Genomic DNA, 26,681 nt, shown 5'->3' with positions numbered 1-26,681 from the left:
TGATGGTGATGATGGTGATGGTAAAGATGGTGATGATGGTGATGATGATGGTGATGATGGTGATGGTGATGATAATGATGATGGTGCTGGTGATGATGGTAATGATGATGGTGATGATGATGATAGTGATAGCTAGTATTTATATAGGCCTTAAAGTTTGTGAAGTGCAACAAATATGTTAATATATCATATAACCATATTAATTATATAAATACATTACTTTATGTAACCCTCCATTCAGTCATTTAATGAACATTTACTAAAGTACTTGCAGCATACCAGCCACTTTGTTAAACACCAAGGAAGACAATTTAACATCAAAGTTGTTTTAAGAGTTGATTTACAAGTACATAAAGGACCTAATTTCAAAGCTATAACAAGGGCAGGGCCTCTGGACCTTTGCTTGTGATGGTAAATTAAGGAGAAACAAACAGCTCCCTTCAAGGGTGTGCCTCCCCACTTCCAGCTCATCCCTTGGCTACTCTACCAATGGTGGTGGCCTTGACCTAGAGGCCTGTTGTAGACAAAAAGTTTAAAAGGCCTAAGTTGCACCCAGGAGTGCCTACACCCCATTGGAGCCAACCCCAATTGTTGATGTTGTTCAGTGACGTCCAACTCAGTATGGCCCCCATATGGGGTTTTCTTGGCAAAGATATGGGAGTGATTTTCCATTTCTTTCTCTAGCTTATTTTACAAATCAGGAAACTAAGGCAATTGGGGCTAAGTAACTTCCCCAGGGTCACACAGCTAGTAAGTATCTGAGTCCAGATTTGAACTCAGGAAGATGAGTCTTTCTGATTCCAGGCCTGGCACTTTCTCCCCTGTACCATCTAGCCAGCCCCAAAGCCATTGCTAGTTACAGCTTTACCTATTTCTTATTTTACTGTGGATCCCTTCAGTGCTTAGCTGGACATTGGTGTCCAGTGAATTTCAGTGCCTCGAGGAGTTCTCTGAAGAAGTAGAATTAAAAATAGGAAGCAGGCTTTGGCCAAATTTGAGTTTGCGCCCACCCAAATGGCCAGGTCTGACTTCTTTGGGCATCTTATTTGTAGGTGGGGACAGTAGAGGATGCTGACACCGTCCCTGCAGCCGCTGGAGCCCCAGTGGGGGCTGCTGAGGAGGCCCCAGAGGTTGTCGTAGAAGGTGAAGCCCTCCCCTTGGGCGAAGGAGTGAGCCTTGTTGAGACCCAAGCTGTTACAGAGACCAGGGAGGCCATTGAGAGTGATCGAGCTGGGACAGAAGACATGGAAGCAGCTAGGATCCAGGTAAAGGCCCTGGTAGAAGATGGTGGCCCTGTGAGGTCAGACAAAGTGTTGTGTGTTGGGAAATGATGAGAACACCTGCACATGTTACACTGGTGTGTTTCCATCCCGGAATGTATTGCCTGGAGAGCCAGACTCAAAGAGTGGCTGCTACTGATCTGATGCCAGCCTGGTGGTGTATTATCTGACACCTGGCTTGGTCCTGTGCTGCTTACCATTTTGTTAGTGACTCTCATGAAACCGTAGATGGAATGCTCGTCAGATTTTCAGATGACCCAAAGCTGGAAGGCCTCATTAACACCGTGGGCGACAGAGTCAGGGCCCGAAGTTGTCTTAACAGGATAGAGCAAGGGTCAACAATTGACCTGTGGTCAATTTCAGCCTGCTGCCTGTTTTGTTTTTAAATAATTGTATTTTGAAATGTAAAAACCATTCATAGCTTAAGGACTGTACTAAAAAAAATTAAAAAGGCAGTGAGTCAGATTTCGTTCAGTATTTTGCTGACCCATGGGCTAGAGCATTGGGCTGAAAATCAGTAGAGATCATTGTACAGTCTTGCACTTAGATACAAAAAGAAAAATCAGCTTCACAAGTATAATACAAGGGAAACATGGTGTACTATAGTTGTTCTGAAAAAGATCCAGGGGCTTTAGTGGACCCCAAGTTGAATATGAGTCAGTGGTGTGGGAGTCAACAAAAAAAAAGCTAATGCAATTGTGGACTGCCTTTAGATGAATAAACACTTCTAATAATAAAATGGTGAAATTCCCACTGTACTCTTCCCTGATCCAACCTCTTCTAGACCATTGGGATCAGTTCTGGGCACCATAACTAAAGAAGGACATTGATAAGCCAGAGTGTCTAGAAGATGATCACCAGCATGCTAAAAGTCTGGAGCCCACATTACCTGAGGATTGATGAAAGGGACTGAGGATCCTTAGCATGGAGAAGAGAAGGGGAAGAGGGAGAGAGGAATGTGATAGAAGTCTGAGTATTTGAAAGGCTGTCATGGGAGGAGGGATCTGTTCTGTCTAGGACCAGAAGGCAGAAGGAGAAACAATGGACTAAGGAGTGCAAAGAGAACAATTCAGGCCAGACATCAGTTAAACTGTTCTCAGCAGGAGAGCTGCCCCAAAGTGCCCGGGCTGCCCCCTACGTCTGGAAGCAGAGGCTGGGTGCCCACTGCCTGGCATGTTGGGGGGAGATTCCTTTCATGTCTGAGCAGAGTTCGGGCCTCTGAGGTCCTTCTACCTCTGGTTCTGGGGTTCTGCAGGGATTTCATGTTTAATTTGCTGTGGGAACATGCTCTTTTCTCCTAACAAAATGTCAGCTCTTGGAAGGTGGACACTGTCTCCGTGTTTGCTTGGTTTCTAATTTTTTTGTTGCCATTATTCTTTTAACCTGCAGGGAGTATAGGGAGTTCCTGGAAAGAAAGTCCTTCTAGCTCTATAGATAAGGATCTTCTCTGCAGCTTCCGGTCTTCCATGGTGGTCTAGGAATGCCAAGAGGCTGATGACTTGCCCAGGGTCACTCAACCGATATGGGTCAGAGACAGAATTTGAACCTAAGCCCTCCTGTCTCTGAAACCAGTTTTCTGTCCATTAGATCACATTGTCTCTCTTCTCTGGTACTACATAGGAGGTATTTATAAGTACCTGGTGGATGAGTGAATGAATAATAATAATAATAATAGCTAGCATTTATATTATGCCTGCTATGTGCCAGGCATTGTGCAAAGCTTTTAACAAATATTTTCTCATTTTATCTTCACAACAACCTTGGGAGGTAGGTTCTGTTATCATCCCCATTTTACAGATAAGAAAAATGAGACAGAGGTCAAATGACTTGCCCAAGGTCACAGAGCTAGTAAGGGTCTGAGGCTAGTTTTGAACTCAGATTTTCCTAACTCCAGGCAGCACTCTAGCTACTAGGAAGAAAGGAAGAAAGGAAAGAAGGAAGGAAGGAAGGAAGGAAGAAAGGAAGGAAGGAAGGAAGGAAGGAAGGAAGGAAGGAAGGAAGGAAGGAAGGAAGGAAGGAAGGAAGGAAGGAAGGAAGGAAGGAAGGAAGGAAGAAAGGAAGGAAGGAAGGAAGGTGCTACCTTCACTCACCCTTGATGTAATCCAATTACTTTCCTTCTTCAGAAGAGAAGAGGAGACTTAAGTTGGCCATGATTACTGACTTTAAGAACTTGAGAGTCTATCATTTGGAAGAGGGATTGAATTTATTCTTCTTAGCCCAGGGCAAAACTAGAAGAAGTTGTAGAGGTTGATTTCAATTCTGTGAAAGAAAGAAAAATCACAGTGAGCATGGCTCTCCCTGAGTGGAACGGCCCTTCTCTGGAGGTTGTGACTCCCTCTCCCTGGAGGTCTTCAGGTGAAGACCTCATTTAAGGACACTGAAGAGGGAATTCTAGTTCAGAGTAAAGGTAAAATCAGTGGTTTCTGAAGCTCCTCCTTGAATCCCGAAGATTCTGCTATAAATGTTTGTTGAACTGATTTTTTCCTAGTTAAATGAAGGTTTGTGAGTTTCTAAGTATTTTTTTCTTCTTCAGGAGAAAGTCATCCCATCAGTTGTCATTGAGCCGGCATCTAACCATGAAGGAGAGGATGAGCAGGAACTTGAGCTCGGGATGGCTGGAGAGGTCAGCCAGACAAGAGAAGACATGTCTGCCCAAGGTGATTCCAGTGAGACGTCAGTGCTGGCCAGCGACCAGAAGACACTGGAGGATGCTCAGCCTACAGCTCCTGGTGGGGTCTCTGCCCTTCCATCCAGCAGCGAAGCTGCCCAAGTCCCTCCAGGCTTCCTCTATAAGGTGGGGTGGCCACCTCCCCAACATACAACCATTCTGAGTGAGATCTAGTTACGGCTTTCTTCTCTAATGGCCCAGGGACACCAGGAGCATCACCCTGGTCCTCAGCACCTGCTCCCACCCACCTCAACTCAGAAATGATTCAGGTGGTCCTTGAGCCTAGGGTTCCTTCCTTCCTTGCCTCTTTTGTCTCTCAAAATCCCTAACTTCCCTCAAGGCTCAGCTAAGCTGCCCTCTTCTACACACTGCCCCCAAAATTATTTTAGATGTTCTTCCTATGCATTTTATACTTACTCATTTCTATACATATTATTTCTACTTATAGAATGTGAACCTCTTGAGGACAGGGTCTTTCTGAGTCTACAGTGCCTAACAGAATGAATGGATGGATACCTTCAGAGAGAATCTTAGGATCCAGAGCTTGAAGGGATCTTAGAGTTCATTGGTCTAACTCTTTCATTTTACAGATGAGGAGACTGAGGCTGATTCTTGCCCAGGGTTACAGAGCTAATTAGTATCTGGAGGCAGGCTTTGAACTCACGTCTTCCTGACTCCAAGCCCAGTGATCTTTCCACAGCATCACCTAGCTGCCTAAACCAGAGAGTTGAACCTTTTCATTTTACACATAAGATAAGTGAGTCCAACCTGGAAATTGGCTTGCCCGAGACCACAGAGCAAAATCAGGCTTCAGATGCAGGGTCTCTAACACTCAGAATTAAGTTTATGTTTATTTTGCAAATACTCCTTATGTACTAGGATTGAAAGAAAGTGTAGCTAAATCAGAGTCCCTGCCCTCGTGCAGCTTCTAATCTAGTATATGAAGGTGAAGTTTCTTAGATTATATAGTGTAAGTCACTGACCAAAAAGTGGTGGCTTGAATTATGATTTTCAGGAATGTGGCTTTGCTAATGGAGCACATGGTGCCATAAAGCTGAAGTGACCTTTAGCTAGTCAACAAACCCTGGTCACTCAGACTGCCCCAACTGAGGGCCAGTGCTTTGTTGGCTCTCCACTCTATGAACTACACTTTACTGTGGGATGGTCTTCAACTTGGTGTTTGTTTTAAGTAGCACTTTGAAGCTGTGTGGATTGTAGACACTCAGCAAAGAAGGTACTACAGGTGTTATTATATCCATTTTATAGATGAAGAGAGAGGCTCAGTGATTCACCCAGGATCACACAGCTCCCACGTGTCAGAGGTAGGATTGGAACCCAAGCCTTCTTGACTCAGTTGCTGTGGATTTCCTGGACCCAGAGCATACATTCAGGAGGGTTGGGTTTTACTTTTTGGTCTTTCCTTTCTGAGATGGCCTGCTGATTTTTTGTGTCATCTTTTCAGGTGGAAGCGCTCCATGATTTTGAGGCAGCTAATTCCGATGAGCTTAACCTGAAACGGGGAGATGTGGTCCTGGTGATCCCAGCAGAAGCAGAGGCTGAGCAGGTAAAGCCTGGGACTGGACACCTTGGTGCCTTTTTCCAGTTTTCCAATCCTTCTGTGGTTACAGCTCATTTCCATCCCTGGATGTTTTCTTCTTTCTTTCTTTCTTTCTTTCTTTCTTTCTTTCTTTCTTTCTTTCTTTGTTTTTTACTAGGCAGTGGAGTTAAGTGACTTGCCCGAGGTCACATAGCTAGTAAGTGTCAAGTGTCTGAGGCCAGATCTGAGCTCAAGTCGTCATGACTCCAGGGCCAGTACTTTATCCACTGTGCCACCTAGTTGCCCCAATCCTAAGGACTAGATGTCTCCCTGTCCTGGAAAGTCCATCAATTTGTCCTCTGGAAGGCGGTGGGCTGGACTGAATAACAGACCTCGGAAAGTCTCTTTCTTGTGTTCCGAGAAGGCTCTACTCTTGCTTGGCTTCAGAGGGTGGAAGTGGGAACGACGGGTAGACATGACAGAAAGCCTGGCTCCAGCTCCCCACATGAGAACAACCTTTCTCCTCATTAAGACTGTCCAGAGGTAGAAAGGACCGTCTTAGGAAGGAGTTAGTGGCCTCATCATGGGAAGTCTTTCAGTGGAGACTGGATGGCCGTATTTCAGGAATCCTACAGAAGAGCCTGTTCAGATATTGGCTGACCTTAGAGAATACTTCCTGCTTAGAAATCCTGGGATTCTCTACGTGACCATTTTGACTCGTGTTTGCTGCATTAAGTGACTGCTGGGGGTCCTAAACTCGTAGACTTAGCTTCCAAAGGGACCTCAGACACCAGCCAGACCAAATCCCTCATATTAAAGTTGAGGAAACTGAGACCCCAAAAAATGAAGTAATTTGGCTTAGATCACTTGGCTAGTAAATGAGGGAGCCAGGATTTGAACCCAGATCCTCTGATTCCGAGCACAGCCCTCTTTCATTGCCTCCCACTGTCTCTTGGAAATTGCCGTCTTTTTCAGAAGCTCCCTTTGCTTCCTCTTTGAACTGGTTTCTCAGCTCTCCAACCTGTGCCTGTCTCTGATGGATTATAGACCTCAACTTTTTGAATTAGTAAGCGTGCCAGAATTAAGGCAGCTGGGAGAAATATCAACAATCATATCAACAATCTCAGATATGAAGATGATATCACTTTGATGGCAAAAAGTAAAGATGAATTAAGAAGCTTCTTGATGAGAGTGAAAGAGGAGAGTGTAAAAGCTGGCTTGAAGCTTAACATTGGGGAAAAAAAACTAAGACCTTGGCAACTGGTCCAATCATTTCCTGGCAAATGGAGGGAGAAGAAATGGAAGCAGTGTCAGATTTTATAAGCTTAGACTCTAAAATCCCTGCAGACAGTGACTGTAACCATGAAATTAAAAGACACTTGCTCCCGGGAAGGAAATCTAGAGCAAATCAAGACAGCAGACTAAAAAGCAGAGAAATCGCCTTGCTGACAAAGTTCCATAGAGTTAAAGCCATGTTTTTTTTTCCAGTAGCTATGTATGGCTATGAGAGTTGGACTATAAGGAAAATTGAGCACGACAGAATTGATGCTTTCCAATTGTGGTACCGGAGGAGACTTTTGAGAGTCCCTTCGACAGCAAAGAGATTAAATTAGTCAGGACTTAAAGAAATTAATTCAAGCTATTCACTGGAAGCTGATGCTTAAATACTTTGGCCACCTAATGAGGAGACAGGATTCATTGGAAAAGACCGTGATATTGGGCAAGATTAAAGGCAAAAGGAGAAGGGGATGGCAGAGGATGAGATGACTAAATAGTGTCATGGAAGCAATGAACATGAATTTGGACAGACTTCGAGAGACAGTGGAGGATAGAAGGCCTGGAGAGCTATGATCCTTGGAGTTATGAAGAGTCGGACATGACTGAAGGACTGAACAACACATGCTTTAAGTATCTGATAGGTGCAAGGCACTGTGCTAGGCACTTAGAGTGCAGATGTCCCAGCTCTGCCACTTGTTAGCAGGGCGAGCTTAGGCAAATCAATGATTCTCCCTCTTTGGCTTCAGTTTCCTCATCTTTAAAATGAGATGACCTTAGATGACCTTGAAAGGCCCTTCTACTTTTAAATTTATGCATGATCCTTTGTAAAAGAACATAACTCCTGCCCTCAAGGAGCTCACATTCTACTGGGTCCTGGTCTTCTTTCAGACCATATGAATCTTCTCTACAATAGAGCATTCAAACAAGCAGACATTGTCTATGCAGAATTCCCAGGGTCTTCCAGGCCCCCTTCTGTGTCAGCCCCAACAATCAGTCTGAGGTCTCCACAGGCGAGTCAAAGAAGGAAGAACACTTTTTGGTCCACTTCTTATGATCCCTGTCCCTCCTCTTCTCTTCTCTCTCCCACTCTCTTTTTCTCTCTCTGGTCTTCTTCCAAGGAGCAATGAGTTGGGCAGTGGTGAGGGGTGAAAGGGACTTGACTTTACACACCTATCCCACAATGTGTTCCATGTTCTAGGGTCTGATTCTGGCTTCAGACCAGAGACTCAGAATCCAAAGGGGAAACATTCCAATTTCCCTTCTTCTTCATTTTAATTCCCAAGCCCAGTTTTGGTGTGAACACTCATCAGGTCAGGAACATCTTCAATTTTTAATTGTGAATTTTTTAGACTTCAAAACAACCCTGAAAGTTTCTGGATAAAAATCTGTTTTTACTCATTTGCCCTGCTATGGTACTCCAAGATGAGCCCAGGATTCCATTTTTTAAAAAGTAATATTCTTTGGGAGTTCAGTGCTTTATTGCCAGCTTCCTTGCATCACTCAACCAATCAATAAGCAGTTATTAAGCACCTACTGTCTGCCAGTCCCTATGCCAGGTACTAATCATAATAATTCAATCAAAATATTTATGAAGCCTTAACTGAGTCCCAGATCCTGGTCTGGGTGCTGGGAATTCAAAGAAAATGAACAAAAACATTCTGGCTCTCAAAAATCTTCAGAATAATTCAAGAGAAAGAACATTTTCAAAGTGTTTTTGGATGCTTTTAAAGGAAACTGTTGAAATGGTGGATAAAGCCATTCCCACATACAGTAATATGGGTAAAGCGATATGTCCAGTAGTACTAAATGACCCAAGACCTTTGCCACTTGATTTTTCCTCATTTGGGTCCTTTAAGAAAAATCCTTAGCCTTGGCCAGCTTCTTTTGTTTGTTATTCCATTTCCATGTCCTAGGTTGTGGTTTGTCCTTCCCATGAGCATTGGTGGAATTCGACATGGGCATGGAAGAGAAAAATGGACCTTTTATATGCTTGGGAGAAGTGGTCAGAATGTATTCCCCTCTCATCCATTATTCGAAGCACATATTTGTCCTTTGTATAGATAACATCATAATTTCCAGAAGGTTGTTCTTCTCACCAACTAGGATATTAACAGTTATTTTATTGAGTCTTTTTATCTCCATGCTTCCTTTCCCCCTTCTTCAAAACTCACCTGTCTAAAGGCTTATATTTCTGGTCTACTGGGCGGCATCTATTTGTATCCCCCTAACACAAGAATGCAAATGAATGAAGCCTTGTGTGTGCTCCCTTCTAATGTGCTTGGGCTGTATGGGGCATAGGCTCAGATTAAATTCACTTCCTCACTAGCCCAAACTGGATCACCTTCCTTTGAGGATTAATGGGGGATTGGGGCAGCTAGGTGGCGCAGTGGATAGAGCACCAGCCCTGAAGTCAGGAGGACCTGAGTTCAAATCTGCCCTCAGACCAAACATTTGACACTTACTAGCTGTGTGACCCTGGGCAAGTCACTTAACCCCAATTGCCTAAAAAAAAAAGGATTAATGGGGGATCAACATTGCCCAAGGGATAAATCTCTCCTAACAGGCTCACTTTCATCTTCCACAGACTAAATCATTCTCAGCCCCCTAAAGCCCTTTGAAGCCATATCCAGGAGTTTTTTCCAATAAGCCATACTCCACTGTAGAGTTTAAAACTAGAAGGGACCATTAAGGTCATCTGTCCAACCCCTTCATTCTGACTCTCCCTTGCCTGGTCTGTTCCATAGAGCTGCCTCTATTTTTTAACCAAGACCAGAAGGTTTTGATAACTGCTGCTTCATAATATAGTTTGAGGTCTGGAAGTACTCTTCCTCCTTTATCTCTATTATCTCTTTTCATCATTTTCCTTGATATTCTAGAACTTTTGCTTTCCCAAGAGAATTTTGTTATTATTTTATCAAGTTCTACAAAATATCCCTTTGGTAATATGGTTGATACAGTTTAAAAGTGTAGTATATATTGATATAGTATAAAACTTTGGTAGTAATGCCATTTTTATTATATTGGTACAGCCTAGCCATGAACATTGAATATTTTTCAGTTATTTAAGTTATTATTTCTTTATTAAAAACCTTATAATTGAATTTTTCCAAATCTCTTCTGCACTTTGGTAGGCTGATCCCCAGATATGTTATGCCTTTTGTAGTTATTTGGAATGAGATTTTCCTTTCTCTCGTTGCTCCTTGTGTTTTGTTATTATTATATAGAAATGCAGTTATTTTTGAGTGTTTATTTTGTAACCTGAAATGGTGATGAAGTTATTACTTGTTTTAATTAGTATTGCATATTTGTTTAATGAAGTGGCTTTATTGGGATGACAGTATACTCTCCATAGGCCCAGGTCACGTTCAGCTTTTCTTTATGAAGCCTTACCTAACCAAATGCAGGTAGGCACAAGCCTACTTATAATACCGTTCAACAAGTCATCCCATCCCATGATTCTACACTTGCTTATGGTTGTGGTTCTAGATTGCTCTCCAGAATGATTGGATCAGTTGATAACTCTACCAACAATGTATTAGTGTTCCAATTTTCCCACATCTCTTCCAATATCCATCATTTTCCTTTTCTATCATGTTAGCCAATTTGGTTGAGGTGGTACCTCAAAGTTTTTTTTTTATTTTGCATTTCTCTTATTGTCAGTGATTTAGAGCATTTTTTCATATGACTATTGATAATTTTGATATCTTCTTCTGAAAACTGCCTGTTCATATTCTTTGGCCATTTATTAATTGGGGGATGACTCTTATTTTTTCATAAATTTGGCTCAGTTGCATATCTCTTTGAGAAATGAGTTCTTTTTCTGAGAAATGTGCTGTAAATTTTTTCCCAGTTTCCCACTTTTCTTCTAATTTTGACTATGTTGGCTTTGTGCAAAAACATTTTTATTTAATGTAATCAAAATTATCCATTTTACTTCCTGTGACCCTTTCCCTCTCTTGTTTGATCATAAACTCTTCCCTTATCCATAAATCTGACAGGTCATTGTTTGCATGCTCCTCTAATTTGCTCATATAACCTTTTATGTCTAATTCATGTGCCCATTTTGAGCTTATCTTGGTACATGGTGTGAAATCTGTAACTCATTTATGCCAGATGACTTTCCAATTTTCCCAGCAGTTTTTGTTGAATAGTGAGTTCTTGCCCCCAGACCTTGGATCTTTGGGTTTTTCAAACACTAGATTACTGGAGCCATTTACTTCTATATAGGGGCAACTAGTTTCAAAGGATTTTAGAATTCATATAATCCAACTAGCTCTTTTCACAGATGAGGAAACTGAGGCCCAGGGAGCTTAAGTGATTTTCCCATGGTCACACATGAAAGTCCTGAACTAGGACCCAGCTCCCATGATTCCCAGGCCAGTTCTCTTGGCCTTACCCTGGAAGAGTTTTTTTTTCCTAATGCAAGGAAAGATGATGTGTTTGGGGATAGATCTCTCAGTCTTATGAGAGAGCCAATCAGTTTGTGTAATAGTACTTTATGATGAATCAAGTCAGCTGGAATGTATTAGTCACCTACTATGTGCCAGGTGCTGAGGTGAAGTTTGACATTACACTGTCTGCCTTGCTGGGAGTCCAGGAGAATTGGCTTTGGGTATAGCCTGTCTTTACTTAAATGCATAAGAGTTGCAAGTTCCACAAGAGCAGGGATGCTTTTGTTTCTCTTGGCATCCCCAGAACCTAGTGCGGGGCCTGGCAAATAAAAGGAGCTTGAAAAGTGTTTGTTATAAAACTATTATTTACATGCTAGGGAATCTTCCTCTGCCCTCGTCTTCCTTCTGCTCCTGATCCCCCCCCCCATGTTTGTTCTAATGGAAATAGGTCAGGATTTGGCATCAGAAAAGCTGAGTCCCAGCTCTTCCACATACCTGATGTGTGACCCTGGGCAAGTCTCTTTAAATCTCTGGGTTTGTTTCTCTGTAACATGAGAAGATTGAACTGCATAATGTATAACATCCCCTGCCCCTCCTCCCCCTTCTCCTCCTCATCATCACCGTCTTTCTCTATGTGCCATGGAAAGAGCTCTGCCTGAAGTCAGAGGACATAGGTTCAGATCTTGCCTTCGATGCTTATTCCACCTCCTCAGCTCTTAGTGAACCTTAGAATAAAGGGAAGGGGGTAGACTAGCTGGCATCTGGGGTCCCTCCCAGGTCTAGATCTCTGTTTCCTTCTTCCTCCCCTCCAGCATTCAGCACAGTGACCCTGAGAGGCTTGTCCTTTCCCTTGCAGGATGCGGGCTGGCTCATAGGTGTGAAGGAATCAGATTGGCTTCAGTACAGAGACCTGGATGCCTACAAGGGCCTCTTCCCAGAGAACTTCACCCACCGCCTGGATTAGTCCCCCTCTCCCCACGCTCCACGGGGCGAGGTGAAGCTGTTCTACAGTGAGCTTGGGCAGCGGTGTTCCAAACCGATGGGAAAAAGAGGAGCCCGCTTGAGTAGCAACACTGCTAACACTTTGCAGACTGGTGTCCGGCAAAGCCGGGGGAGACATATTCAAGGAGCATGTGTTGAAAAAAACGTTAAATTAAGTAACATTTTAAAAAGTAAAGTGAACTCCTCCGAAGCAGCAAGGGAGGGCATCCTCCTTTGTCCTTCTGTTTGTGACAACAGGTTTGTTTGTGCTTTCTCTGAGCTATGGTGAATCTTGTACTTGATCCCTTCCCCGTGAGGTCTAAATTAGCTCCCTCAAGACCAGAACCTTAATTTCTCTGCACCAAGTGTATTGTATTGAGCTTCTGTGCTGCGGAAGGTTTGATGAATAATCCTATAATGAGGCAGTCACAGTCCTCCTCCTTCCCTCCCCTCCCCTTCCTCCTCCCCCTTCTTTTCACTCTCTCTCTCTCCCCATTCTTTCTCTCCCCATTCTCTGTCTCCATCTCCATTCTCTCTCTCCCTCTTTCCCCATCCTCTGTCTCTCTCTCTCTCTGTCTCCTGTCTTCCCCCTCTCCTTCTCTTCTGTCTGTCTCTCTCTTTCTCTCTGTCTCCTTTCCTCCCTCCTTCTGTCTCTCTCTCCTCTCCCCCCTCTCTTCTCTGTCTCTATGTATCTGCCTCTGTTACTATCTCTCTGTCTCTGTCTCGTTCTGTCTTTCTCTGTCTTTTTCTCACTCTTTCTCTTTTCTTCTCTCTCTCTCTCTCTCTCCCTCTCTCTCCCTCTCTCTCTCTCTCCTGTCTTTCTTTCACTCTGGGTTGTCTATGTTTAAACCTTAACTGCTGCAAACATTTTCAATGTTCTTTTCTGCCATATCTCTATATCTCATATATCTACAAACCCATCCAGCCCTCCAATGCAGCCTGAGACTCCTGGCCCTCTGTGCACACATCTAGCCACATAGGCATCCCTGCTCCATGCCCAGCCCTTCCTTTGGTTCTTTACCTCAGTGTGTCATGGGGACACGTATTGCTCTTAAACTGTCTGGCATTATAGTACATGGTTTTGTTTCCTGAGCAAAATCAGCTGCCCCGTTGCCAAAGCATTAGACGGCGTCTGTGTGTGTAACGTGCACTTTTCACAGTGAGGTGACGAACGGTGATTTTGAAGCTGCAAAAGAATCTGATGTCAGTGACTTCTGTCGCTAGAGACGTGTGAGTCTTGGTTAAGTACCTAAAATGTTTCCTCTCACTAATGCGACATTAAAGAGTATACTTTTGTATGAGATTGGCTGAAAGATGGGGGAAAGAACCTATCCCCAAACACACTTCCATGAAAAAGAAATTTCCCATTTACTTTCACTCCTTATATTTATGCAGCTCACCTTCACAGATCCTTTAAAAAAAATCAATAATGTATCGTGTATCCAGAAGTCATCTGTAATGATTATGTTTTTCAGTGTTGTGTCATTCCAAATAAATCTTTGATCCTCCACACGTGAGCTGAGTTCCTCTTGAGGAGTAGTGTTTCTGAAAGTTTGGTTTGGTCCTGAAGTCAGAGCATGTGAGAAGTGGAAAAATTTCCATTTTATGAATTAAGGTGTTGGGACTCAGAGAGGTTAAGGGACTTGCCTAGGGTAATATATGTCTGACTCCAGGTCCAGAAGGTAAATGACTTGCCCAGAGTTAATGATAGCACCAGAGCCAGAATTCTGGCCTCCTGGTTTCCAGGTCAGGATTGTCTGAAGTGTGGGACAGAAGAAGGGGGGGATGAATTTGGAATCAGAGGACCTAGCTCAGATTCTGCTTCTGCCTCTTGTGTGGCCTTGAGCCTCAGTTTCCTCATCTGTCAAATGAAGAGGTTGGAGTAGATTGCCTCTGAGGTCCCTTCCAGCTCCAAATCTATAGATTTAGCCTTAGGATCTGGTAAACATCAGAAACAGAGGGCTCTCAATTCTTCTCCCTAGGGCACACAGCACAAAAATGAAAGCCCAGATCAGGTTTTGGTTGACAGATGCCTAGGCCTACTCTCTCCTTCCTGACTAACAGCCATTACAGCAGTGAGATGACAGCCACAGAGGACGGGCCCTCTCCATGGTTCCACTTGTGAGTACCAAGCCTGGATATCATTGGCCAATCCAGGTTTACTACCTTCATAATCAGCAATTCCTTTTCACTGCAGTCTCATTCAGGGCTACATTTCTTCCTGGCATTTTTATGTCACTGTGCCTATAGATGAATAGATCAAGGGAAATAGGAAAGTCAGTTAGTGGGTCCATTGTCTGTGGAAGATAATTTTTCACACAAGCAAAAGGACTTCCTGGTGATTGAGTATCTATTCATCTCCCAACACTCTCTCCAGGATATATGGTGACCCAAGGCTTTGCATTTGCTGCATGTTTGCTATGTATTTGCTTGTGATTCATGGTTAGAACTCCCTGTGCAAAGTTACCAACTTTAATACTTTATGGGGTGCAAGGAAATAGCTGTTATTAGGGTCGATTTTTTTTCCTAGAACTAAATTATAATAGAGCCAGGGCATCACATATGACAAGAAGGATAATAACATGCCACACATAACAGCATAATTTCTTCTGCGTAAAATGGAATTAAGGAAGATTTAGGGTCCATAGTCATACATCAGCTTTTTGGCAATGTGCTGTGAGTACTAAAAGACAACATTGAAACATTAACCAGACGGAGGCAGAGCCAAGATGACAGAGTAAAGGCAGGGACTTGTCTGAGCTCTTCCCCAAACCCCTCCACATACCTTTAAATAATGGCTCTAAACAAATTCTAGAGCGGCAGAACCCACAAAAGGACAGAGTGAAAAAAAAATTTCAGCCCGAGACAACTTAGAAGGTCAGAAGGAAAGGTCTGTTATACCTGGATGATAGTGGAGTGCAGTCTAGCACAGGCTGTGTCAGTACAGACCTGGCCCCAGCAAACCAGGAGCAGGCCTCAGAGTGACTGAATACTGGGCAGCTCTGGCAGTTTCCAGACCTCTCAGCCCACAGATGGAAAGGGGATCAGAAAACATGTCAGAAGGAGATTTACAGGGGTCCCTTTGCTTGAACCAGGGCAGGACTCTGTTGCATTGCTTATACTTGGATCTGAGTTGCAGTGCTGAGTCTTAGTCCCAGTGTGAAGAGGAGCACTAGTACAGCAGAGCTTGTGACCCCAGGGGATCAGGGGCCCTGGTCATAATTCCAGAGTTGAAAAGAGAGCTTGTGGTCACTCACAAAGCAGTGCACAGTACAGGAGAATAGTAAACACAACACATGTCTCCTTAGATCATACCACCTTGGAAGAGCCAAAACCTTACAGATCCTCATAATTACCTCTGAAAACAGCTGCACAAAAAACCTGAAACTTGGGACAGTGCCCCCTCCACTTTGGAAACAGAGCCTCACTTCAGCATAGAATTAAAAGTCAAGAAATAGGGTGGGAAATGACTAGACAACAGGAAAAAATTCTGACCATAGAAAGTTACAAGAGTGACAAGGAAGATCAAAACACACACTCAGAAGAAGACAACAAAGTCAAAACTCCTGCATCCAAAGCTTCAAAGAAAAATATGAATTAGTCTTAGACCACGGAAGAGCTTGAAAAGGATTTTAAAAATCAAGTAAGAGAGGTAGAAGAAAATTGGGGGGGGAAGGAGAGTGATGCAAGAAAATCATGAAAAAACATCAATAGCTTGGTAATGGAGACACAAAAAAATACTGAAGAAAATAACACCTTAAAAAACAGAATAGGCCAAATGGTAAAAGAGGCACAAAAATCCAATGAAGAAAAGAATGCCTTGAAAAGCAGAATTGGCCAAATGGAAAGGGATATACAAAAATTCACTGAAGAGAAGAACTCCTTAAAAAGTAGAATTGATCAAATGGAAAAGGAGGTACAAAAGCTCACTGAATAAAATAATTCCTTAAGAGTTAGAATTGGACAAGTGGAAGCTAATGACTTCATGAGCCATCAAGAAGTAATCAAATAAAATCAAAAGAATGGAAAAAATAGAAGAAGGTATGAAATATCTCACTGAAAAAACAACTGACCTTGAAAATAGATCCAGGATAAATAATTTAAGAATTATTGGATTACCTGAAAGTCATGATCCAGCCTAGATATTATCTTTCAAGAAATTATCAAAGAGGGGCAGCTAGGTGGCTCAGTGGATAGAGCACCAGCCTTGGAGTCAGGAGGACATGAGTTCAAATCCAGTCTCAGGCCAGGCACTTGACACTTACTAGCTGTGTGACCCTGGGCAAGTCACTTAACCCCAATTGCCTCACCAAAAAAAAAGAAAGAAAAGAAAAGAAATTATCAAGGAAAACTATGCTGATATTCTAGAACCAGAGGGTAAAATAGAAATCAAAAGAATCCACCAATCACCTCCTGAAAGAGATCCCCAAAGGAAAATTACCAGGAATATTATAACCAAATTCCAAACCTCCTAAGTCAAGGAGAAAATAGTGCAAGTAGCCAAAAAGAAACATTTCAAATACCATGGATCCTCAGTCAGGATAACACAAGATTTAGCAGCTTCTACATTAAAGAATGAGAGGGCTTGGAATATGATATTCCAGAGGACAAAAAAGCTAGGCTTACAATCAAAAATCATCTACCCGGCAAAACTGGATAAAATCCTTCAGGGGGAAAATGGATATTTAATGAAATAGAGGACTTTTAAACATTCCTGATGAAAAAACCAGAACTGAATGGAAAATTTGACTGTCAAGTAGAAGACTCAAGAGAAGCATAAAAAGGTAAACAGGGAAGGGAAATCATAAGAGATTCAATAAGGTTAAACTGTTTATATTCCTACCTGGAAAAATGATGTTTATAACTCCTAAAAAACTTCCTCATTATTAGGGCAGTTAGGAGGACTATACATAGAAAGCAGAGGTGTGAGTTGAATGTGGTATATGATTATCTAAAGAAATGAAATTAATGGATAAGAAATAAGAATTCACTGGGAGAAGGGGAAAGGGAGAGGTAGAATAAGATAAATTATCTGACATAAAAAGCCTAAAAGACTGTGGAGGGAAAAATGAGGGAAGAGGGGAGGGGAATATGTGAACCTTACTCTCATTGGAATTGGCTCAAAGAGAGAATAATATACATGCTCAATTGGGTGTAGAAATCTATCTTAACATACAGGAAAGAAGGAGGGCAGGAGGATAATAGAAGGGGGGAGTTGATAGAAGGGTGGGCAGTTTGGGGGAGGTAAAAAGCAGAACCAAAACACTTTCAAAAATGGACAGGATAAAAGGAGAAAGAGTAGGATTAACAGGAAGAAAATAGGATAGAGGGAAATGTATAGTTGGTAATCATTACTATGGGAAAAAAAGTTTTTAGCAATGAGTTTCTCTGATAAAGACTTCATTTCTCAAACATATAGAAAACCGAGTCATCTTTATAGAAATAAGAGCCATTCCTCAATTGACAAATGGTCAAAGTTAGATATGAACAGTCAGTTTTCAGACAAAGTAATCAAAGCTATCTACAATCAAACAAAAAAAATGCTCTAAATCTCTATTGATTAGAGAAATGCAAATTAAAACAACTCTGAGCTACTACCTCACACCTGTCACATTGGCTAATATGACAGAAAAGGAAAATGGCAAATATTGGAGGGGATATGGGAAAATCAAAACATTAATGTACTGTTGGTGAAGTTGTATGATGATTCAACTATTCTGGAGAATAATCATGGAACTTTGCACAAACGGCTATAAAACCATGCATAAAATCTTTGACCAAGCAATATCACAACTAGACCTTTATCCCAAAGAGATAAAAAACAAAAAGGAAATGGACCTATGTGTACAAAAATATTTAGAGCAGTTCTTTTTGTGGTGGCAAAAAATTGGAAATTGAGGGGATGTCCATCAATTGGGGAATGACTGAATAAGTTCTCATATATGATTCTAATTGAATACTATTGTACTTTAAAGAAAGTATGAGCAGGATGCTCTCAGAAAAACATGGAAAGACTTACGTGAACTTATGCAAAGTGAAATAAGCAGAACCAGGAGAACATGGCACACATTAACATCAATATTGTATGATGATCTACTATGAATAACTTAGCTATTCTCAATAATAGAATGATTGAAGACAATTCTGTAGGACTTAAGAAAGATGCTGTCCATCTCCAAAGAAAGAACTGATACAGCCTGAATGCAGATCAAAGATACTTTTTCTTTACTTCTTTTATTTTTCTTGGGTCTTTTTGTCTGTTTTTCTTTCACAGAATGACTTACATGGAAATGTATTTTGCTTGACTACACATGTGCCATCTATGTCAGATTGCTTACCTTCTCAACAAGGGGAGCAGGGGGACAGGGAGAGAATTTGGAACTCAAAATTTGAAAAAAAAGAATGTTAAAATGTTTTTACATGTAATTGGAAAAAATAAAATATCAAATGAGAAAAAAAGAAAAATTATCTAGGATAGCAAAGCTTTTCTAGGGTCCTCTGTAGGTGTGGCCAATGCTAAGTCGTCTGAAGCTGTGATATTACTGTTCAGAGAGGCCTTGAAATCCCTTTCTCTGGAGTCCTCAGAGGTCCCAAGGTCTGGCTGGCCACTTTTAGAGGCCAGGTGGTGATTTTCACAAACACTAGTGGAAGGTGAGGATGAAACAAAAGGCTTTTCCCATAAAGGAAAGGTCTCACCCAGTCTATCCTTGTTTACCTCCAACCTCTCACCTTTACATCAGTGGGCTGCTGCACAGAATTAGGGATGATGTAAATTCTATTCAATAAGCCTGTATTAAGGCCCTACAACGTGTAGGGTACAGTGCTGGGCCCTGAAGATCTTCAAATACCCAGACAGACCTTAGTCCTCATCAAGATGAATGTTCCTTCCAATGCTATTCATGCAACTCAGCAATTCCTAATCGCCCCCTGTGACACTGGTCTGTGGCCTCCCATAATCTCACCATAGAGAATTCATCCAATGTGCTAGTTGTCTTCCCTACTTTCTCTTAACATTGTGAGGATCTTGGTGGAACACACTGACTCCTTCATAACATGTGACCAGCACATGTTCTTTTTCACTAATAGACCCCCTTTTGACCTTTCATTCCACTTTTTCTTATTATCCTCGGTTTACAGCCTGGGTGGGTTTTAGCTCAAACCTACCACTGCCCATTGGCTGAGCCTCCTTTCTAATTATTTGAAGTCCAGAATGGTTTCTGACTCACAACCACGCAACACAAGGAGGCTATTTGGCTTAAATATAGAGATCTGGCTTCAGGAAGAAATCTGGGTCATTCAAAGGAGGATTGAAGTTTTTGTTTTCCAAAAAGCCTGTTTTCTTCCTGTTTAACTCTGGGCTCAGCTCCTCCTCAAGTCAAAGCAAGTCACAATTATTGATTAAATATGTACTATGTTCCAAACACTGTTTTAAGAGGGGGGAATATAAATATAAGCAGAGAGACAGTCCCTGCCCTCAACAAGCTTATGTTCTAGCGGGAGAAGACAACACAGCTGTCGTATCAATACACACACGTGTATGGATAAATATAATAGAATGCTATAATCCTATTTCAAAGATCTCCAATCTTATTTTTTGGAAATTATTATATAATTATGGGTTATATATGTATGTATGTATGTATGTATGTGTGTGTATGTGTGTGTGTGTTCCTTGATGGTTGACAAGGTAAGAGAACTTTCAAAATAAAGAGATGTCTGTTTAGATGTTGCTTATTGTCAGAAAATATCTATTTTCCTGAATTAGTAGATATATGTATACATATATATACATAAAATGACATATAAAACTTTCATGTACTGTCAGTTCTGCTATACCATGACATATGCATTCTCAAAAAAGCATTGAGATATGCAAAATAGAGCAATAAAAACCCCAGGGCTTTTTAGGAGCAGAAAACTCAAAAACTTTATCACACACACACACACACACACACACACAACTTAATAAAAATGGCAGAATGGTTTTATACTTGGTAAATGGATAAGAAATACATAAAAATTAAGATAAATAGTGGAATAGTGGTGGCATCTGTCATCTCTGGATGCTTTTCTGCCCGGACCTTAGTTCCCACAGGGCTCCAGGCTGGCAAAGTCAATAGCTAAGGGCTGAAGGGTGGCCATGGTAGGAGGGAGTGGCAAGCTGCCCATGGCTGCTACTGCACAAGAACATAAAATAAATATGGCACTTTACCTTGAAAAAGACCTGATGTTTGTTTATGGAAGTAGATGTCAGAAGGATTGCAGTTGTGAGTTATTGTGAAGGATTGCAGCTGTGAGCTATTGTGAAAGAATGAAGTTTTCTGCTTTGTTGATGTTTCTTATGGAGGAAATTGCACATAAACACATTTCTCATTATGCTCAAATGTTTCCCTAACATATCAATTGCATTGGAACAAACATATTTTTCAAAATGAATGTTATAGCAGAACTAACTAGATGTAAACTCAAACATATATATGTAGATAGATAGATATAGATATAGATATAGATATAGATATATGAGGCAGGTAGGCAGCCCAATGGATAGAGTGCCAGGTCTGGAGTCAGGAAGACCTGAGTTCAAATCCAGCCTCAGATACTTAGTAGTTGTGCGACCTGGATAAGTCACTTCACCCTGTTTGCCTCAGTTTCCTCATTTGTAAAATGAGCTAGAAGAGGAAAGGGCAAACCATCTAGTATCTTTGCCAAGAAAACCCCAAATGGGGTCACAAAGAGTCTGACATGATTGAAATGACTCCACAAAAATAATAGATATATGCATGTATGTATGTATGTATTTATACTGATGAATGAGCACTGTGATTTGATCAAAAAAGAAGAAAGCCTTGTCATCTGGTGAGAATGAAGGGTAACTGACTTTTGGACAGTTCATGTGCTCCAATAGGGTTCTCCCAATGTCAAAGCAAAATGAGGGAGATCCTCCACACTTTGGGTTCCTCCACCCACCCCATGGAAAATTTCTGTGAGACCATAACCCAGAGCTGCCCAAGGTGGTCAAATAGGGAAGAGCTGCAATCTGCATCACTGAGAGGCCCAACCACACGAGGGAGATCACAGCTCCATTTGAATATCTGAGTAGTCAGATAGGAAGATGGAATGGGGTCACCTTCTGACTATACTGAATGAGTTTTCCAAAGGTCAGTATCACCACCTTCCTTCGCTTTGCTATTTCCTTGGCTACAAAGACTATTAACAATCTCTTCCTCCTGTCCTTTGTTAGTGACATCTAAGGACAGGCTCTGGGCCCCCACCCAGCACTGTCCCCACTGCTGGAGGTCTATGTTGGCAAACTATCACCTCTTTCCCTTGGAATATGATGATTTAGGAAACCCCATCTGATACCTGACCCCCCACACACACACACATACACTCTGAAGAATCTCTTAAAAATATAGTGACTTGCTGTCTTCAGACAAATGGTCCAGTGTTCTGACACAACCCATGAAATTTTACAGCCACTCTCCTTATACCTTGCCCTCTCTCCCCCTAAACTCCAACTCAACTCATTTAAAACAAGGGACCATCTAGATTTAGAGCTGGAAGGGGTCTTAAAATTCACAATGTCTACTTTATCTCATTTTAAAAGGAAGAAACTAAGGCCAATAGAGGTGAATTGATCTGCCCAGTGTCCCACAGAAACAGGAATTGCTGAACCAGCCCTCTACCCCAGAGGCTGCATTATCACATGCTTAATTACCCACAGAGCCTAGCAGCTCAGCATCGTCAAGCAGTCATATGGGCCCCTGTTGGCCAATTCATCATACAGGGCAGGTTGAAGTCCACCTTTCCAAATTGGGATTGGCCACATTATCATAGTTTCCACCTCAAACCTGTACTGACTGAGAAAATCTGAACTGACTGGCCCACATGCTCTGGAAGCCTAAGTCAGTAGAAAGAAAGCTAAGAGGAAAGATGGGCAATGTATAAGTCACATTTGAGTTTTCTTATTAAGGGTGCCTCCAAATCCCAAAACAACCCCAAGGCCATCTCTGAGGATGTGTGCAAAAGAATAGGCCAATGGGAAAACTGATATGTTTGAGAGGGCAAGAATTTAACAGCCAAATACTTGGCGCCCAGAACTCGTCACATGCCCCCTGTGTGAGACATTCAACAGACCACAGAAGAGTTTGTGCAGGCTCCCTCTCAACCCCCTACCATGTTCCCAAGGATTGAAACCAACAGGAACTGGGTTACAGGGGTGGCAGGAGAAGATGATGGGCCACACCCCCATGCAGGAAACTGACCACCAAGTAATTTTTGCCTAAAGTTCTGCTGGACACAGAGTGTACACTAGTGTCTGACCAACACAGAAGCCAACCATTCACTTCTATTCATCCCTCATTTCTGTATCCATTGGACATAGCCAGCCAGTTCAATAAATGACAATAAATGTCCCTGCAGATTACAGACAAGCCTCAGAGATTACCAAGGGTGACTCACCAAGGGTGAGGTTGCACCTGCCTCGCAGGGCTATGGTCAGGCTCAGATGAGATAATGTCTCTGTAGTGCTTCGGACAACATCATGCTAAAGTGTAAGATACGTGTGCCCACATGAGAGGTCTAGATGTATAGACAAGGCTTGTGGGTGCATGCATAGATATGATCTGAGGCCTCCTCTGCTAAGAGGAGGAGGGGAGCCAAGAACTGTGCCTGAGCCATTGGCACGCTGGGCAGAAAGACCCTGGGAGCACCATTGAGGCTGGGCACTCTCTTCTCCTATCTCCAAAAAGGGAGCAGCACCTCAATATCTCTGGTGTAGGTATCTACAGTCTAGGAGGATGAGTCTGAGTGGAGAAGGAAAACCACTGATACCTGTCAGCAGTGACACCAACCTAATAAATCCCTTATGCAGGGGTGCAGCATTTTCTCCAGCCATCAAGAGTCACAAATCCCACCATAGTGTTATTGTTATTTAGTCATTTTCAGTCATGTCTGATGCTTTCGGACCCTATGTGGGGTTTTCTTGGCAAAGGTACTGGAGTGGTTAACCACTTCCTTCTCCAGCTCATTTAATAGATGAGGAAACTGAGTCAAACAGATTTATGTGGTTTGCCCAAGATCACAGCTAGTAAGGGTCTGAGGTGAGATTTGAACTCAGGAAGATGAGTCTTCCTGACTCCAGGCCTGCACTATGGTGCCACCTAGCTGCTGTAGTAGGCAAAAAAAATTGGTGGAAGCCTACTTGCAATAGAGATGGCATAATTTTCATAAACATCATCACCTCCTCTTGATAATCATCTTGATGCCCTGGATAGAGAGCCAGCCTCTAAGCCAAGAAGCCTAGTGTGCCTGAACCCTGATGTAATACTGCCTGTGTGTCTATTCACCTCTTTGGACCTCAGTTTCCTCATCTGTAAAATGAGAAGAAGAACTTTTGTGCTCTATCTGCCTCTCAGGATAGATGTGAAGAATATGCTTCGTAAACCTTAGTTAAGATGCTAGAGAAATTCCAGTTATTCATGTAATCTCTGGGGTGTTTGAGAGATGTGGGAGAGAAATCAAAGACTCTGGGCCTCTCGTCATAAGCTTGACCCTCCATGGTGGAGAATGGACAGGAAGTCTCAGAAGTAAGCAACAGAAAAGATTTGTTGAAATGTGGCCTGCTGATCGTCTTGCCTCTGAATGGCTGCCATGTACCCCACCCTGTGCCACAGACAGAGTGAGACCCAAAGAGGAAGGAGACCCTGTCCTTACCTTCAAGAAGCTTTCAGTCTAGGAGAGGAAAGAAAGCATGTATTCAAAGAACTCTAATGTGACTTAACCAAGAGACAAATGCCCCACAAAAGAAGTACCCAAAAGTACCAGGAGAGGGCAGAAGAGGCCAGATCCCTTCTGACGGGAATGAGATGGGTTTCATTGAAGAAATGTCCTTGTAGCTGAAGAAAGGGGATCAAGGGAAGGAAACAAGCATTAATTAAGCACCTACTATGTTCTAGGCTCTATGCTAAGTGTTTTATAAAGATTATATCATTTCATCCTCACAACAACCCTGCAAAGCAGATTCTATTATTACCCTCATTTTACAGATGAGGAGACTGAGGCAGACAGATTGTGATTTGTTTAGTATTACATGGTTAGTGAGTGTCTGAAGGAGGATATAAACTCAGGTCTTCCTAACCCCAGATGCAGCCCTCTCTCTATCCACCATGCCAGCTAGCTGCCCCCAGAAGCTGAGCTTTGAAGGATGGCTAGAATTACAACAGGCAGAAATGCTGAAGAACACCATTGCCCTAGGGTATCCAAGCGAAGTTACAGATGTGACAAAGAAAGCAGCACACTTAAGGCAGGATGAATAGTCCTAAACACATTTCCCCGGAATATGGTAGCCTCTGGGAAAAGCCAGGATGCAGTTAATGGATAGGGGGGTTCAGTCAGGGTTCAGAAGGGGATGTGGAGAAATAAGAGTTCGATGATCCAAGACATGGGACCTGCAAGATCGAAAAGAAGGTGGTGAGACCCAAGAGGCAGATCCCATTTCAACATCTTTGCTAGTACAGGATTTCTCACTTACATTTCTATAGCACATGAATGTTTACAAACACCTCACACGCATCCTCTCCTTCTAACCTCCTGGTTGCCCTATGGGAGAGCCTCACAGCCCGATGGGGAAATAGAGACCCAGAAAAGAGAAGAAGCTTGCTTAAAGTATAAAAGACAAATTTGAAAACCAAGTCCTCCTTCCTTCCAGTCCGGTGCCCTGGTCATTCGAATGTAAGCTCCTCAAAGGCAAGGATTGCTTTTGATCTTTGTGGCCTCAGTGCTAACAGTGCCTGGCACATGGCAGGTTATTATTGCTGTCATTATAATGATTGTTATCATTATTACTGTTATTATTAGCTCACATTTATATAGTGCCTTAAGGTTTGTGAAACTCTTTACATTTATTATCTCACCCTGGGAGGTAGGTGCTGTTATTATCCCTATTTTATAGATGAGGAAACTGAGACAGAAAATTGAGTTACTTGACCAGGGTCCCATAGTTAGTATGAAGCAGAATTTGAACTTAGCTCTTCCTGACTCTGAGTTCAGTACTCAATCCACTGTGCCACCTAGCAACGATGTTTGTATTAAGATAGTCCCTGCTTTGCAATCATTTTTTAAAAAGTTTTTATTAACATTTTCTGTTTCTTACATCATCATAGTTATGCCAAGTAACCTTCCCCTTCCACCTCCCAGAGAACCATCTTATATGCCAAATAGTACTTTTTCATAAAGGGAAGAAGAAAAAGAAAAAAAAAGAAAAGTCCATACAACTTATTGATACATTGAAGGAATCTGAAAACATATGCCATGGTTAACATCTGTGCACCTCCCACCTCTACTAAGGGGTGGGTTGAGAGTGTCTTTTCATCTCTTCATTCAAGTCTTGCTTGATCTTTATAATTTTGTTACATTTACTTTTGATTTTTTTTAGTGTATGGCTGTCCTTTCCATTTGTATTATTGTAGTTACTGTATATATTGTTTTCATGGCAATGTTTACTTCATTCTGCATCAGTTCATATAGATCTTTCCATGTTTCTCTGTACTCATCACGTACATAATTTCTAATACAATCAAAAATTCCAATCTCTTACATTCATGTACCACAATTTGTTTAGCCATTCCCCAGTTGATAAACATCTATTTTGTTTCTAATGCTTAGCTATCACAAGAAGTGTGGCTATAAATATTTTGGAGCATGTGAGGACTTTTTTCTCGTTGATGGCTTTCTTATGGCATAAGTCTAGTAATGGAGTCTCTAGTTTAAAGGGTATGGACATTTTAGTTACTTTATTTGCATAATTCTGAATTGCTTTCCAAAATAGTGGCACCATTTCACAGTTCCACCAACAATATATTAGTGTGTGTATTCTTTCATAACCCCTTCAACATTGATTGTTGCCATCTTTTGTCATTTTTCCCAATTTGCAGGGTATGAGGTAAAACCTCAGGGTTGCTTTGATTTGCATTTCTCTTATTATTAGTGATTTGGAGCATTCTTTCATGTGATTATGAATATTTTTCAATTCTTCTTTTGAGAATTCTTTGCTTATATTCTTTGACCATTTCTCTATTGGGGAATGGCTATTAGTCGTATATATTATTAATAGTTAAGATATCTGGAATACCAAACCCTTATCAGAAAAATTTGGTACAAAGATTTTCTTCCCATTCACCCATTTCTCTTCTTAATTTAGATGCATAAATGTTGGTGGTATAATGGATAAGATGCCGATTTAGAGTCAGGATAACTTGAGTTCAAAGTCAACCTAAAACACTACTAGCTTCATGACCTTGTTTGCCTTAGTTTCTTCATATATAAAATGGGAATAATAATAGCACCTACCTCCCAGGGTTGTTGTGAGGATCAGTACTTAGTACAGTACTTGGCACATAGTAAGCACTATATAAATATTAGCTATTATCATTATCTGTTCAGAAGCCTTTCAATTTCAAGAAATCAAAGTTATCTATTTTATCTTTTGTAATTGCCTCAATCTCTTATTTGGTTAATAATACATCTCTTACTCATAGCTACGTTTC

The 26,681-nt window shown here is 41.8% G+C and overlaps 1 protein-coding gene and 1 long non-coding RNA gene across 2 annotated transcripts in view; one reads left to right on the top strand and one right to left on the bottom strand.

Moving 5' to 3' along the window:
* The window catches only part of AMPH (amphiphysin), a 195,647-nt gene extending 183,071 nt beyond the window's left edge, over positions 1-12,576 (top strand). Inside the window, exons 18-21 of the mRNA XM_027835760.1 lie at positions 1,053-1,265; positions 3,814-4,074; positions 5,411-5,512; positions 12,011-12,576. Coding sequence (XP_027691561.1) covers positions 1,053-1,265; positions 3,814-4,074; positions 5,411-5,512; positions 12,011-12,118 — 684 coding nt within the window. The 3' untranslated portion in view covers positions 12,119-12,576. The remainder of the gene's footprint in view (positions 1-1,052; positions 1,266-3,813; positions 4,075-5,410; positions 5,513-12,010) is intronic.
* LOC114023227 overlaps positions 1-26,681 on the bottom strand; it is a 32,770-nt gene that overhangs the window by 1,741 nt on the left and 4,348 nt on the right. Inside the window, exon 2 of the long non-coding RNA XR_003566768.1 lies at positions 3,371-3,539. This is a non-coding gene — a long non-coding RNA (uncharacterized LOC114023227). The remainder of the gene's footprint in view (positions 1-3,370; positions 3,540-26,681) is intronic.

This window comes from Vombatus ursinus, unplaced genomic scaffold (genome assembly GCF_900497805.2).
Source record: "Vombatus ursinus unplaced genomic scaffold, bare-nosed wombat genome assembly UNPS02014817.1, whole genome shotgun sequence".
Taxonomy (NCBI): domain Eukaryota; kingdom Metazoa; phylum Chordata; class Mammalia; order Diprotodontia; family Vombatidae; genus Vombatus; species Vombatus ursinus.
The sequence above is the reverse complement of the archived record's forward strand: the minus strand, read 5'-3'. Positions and strand labels throughout refer to the sequence as shown.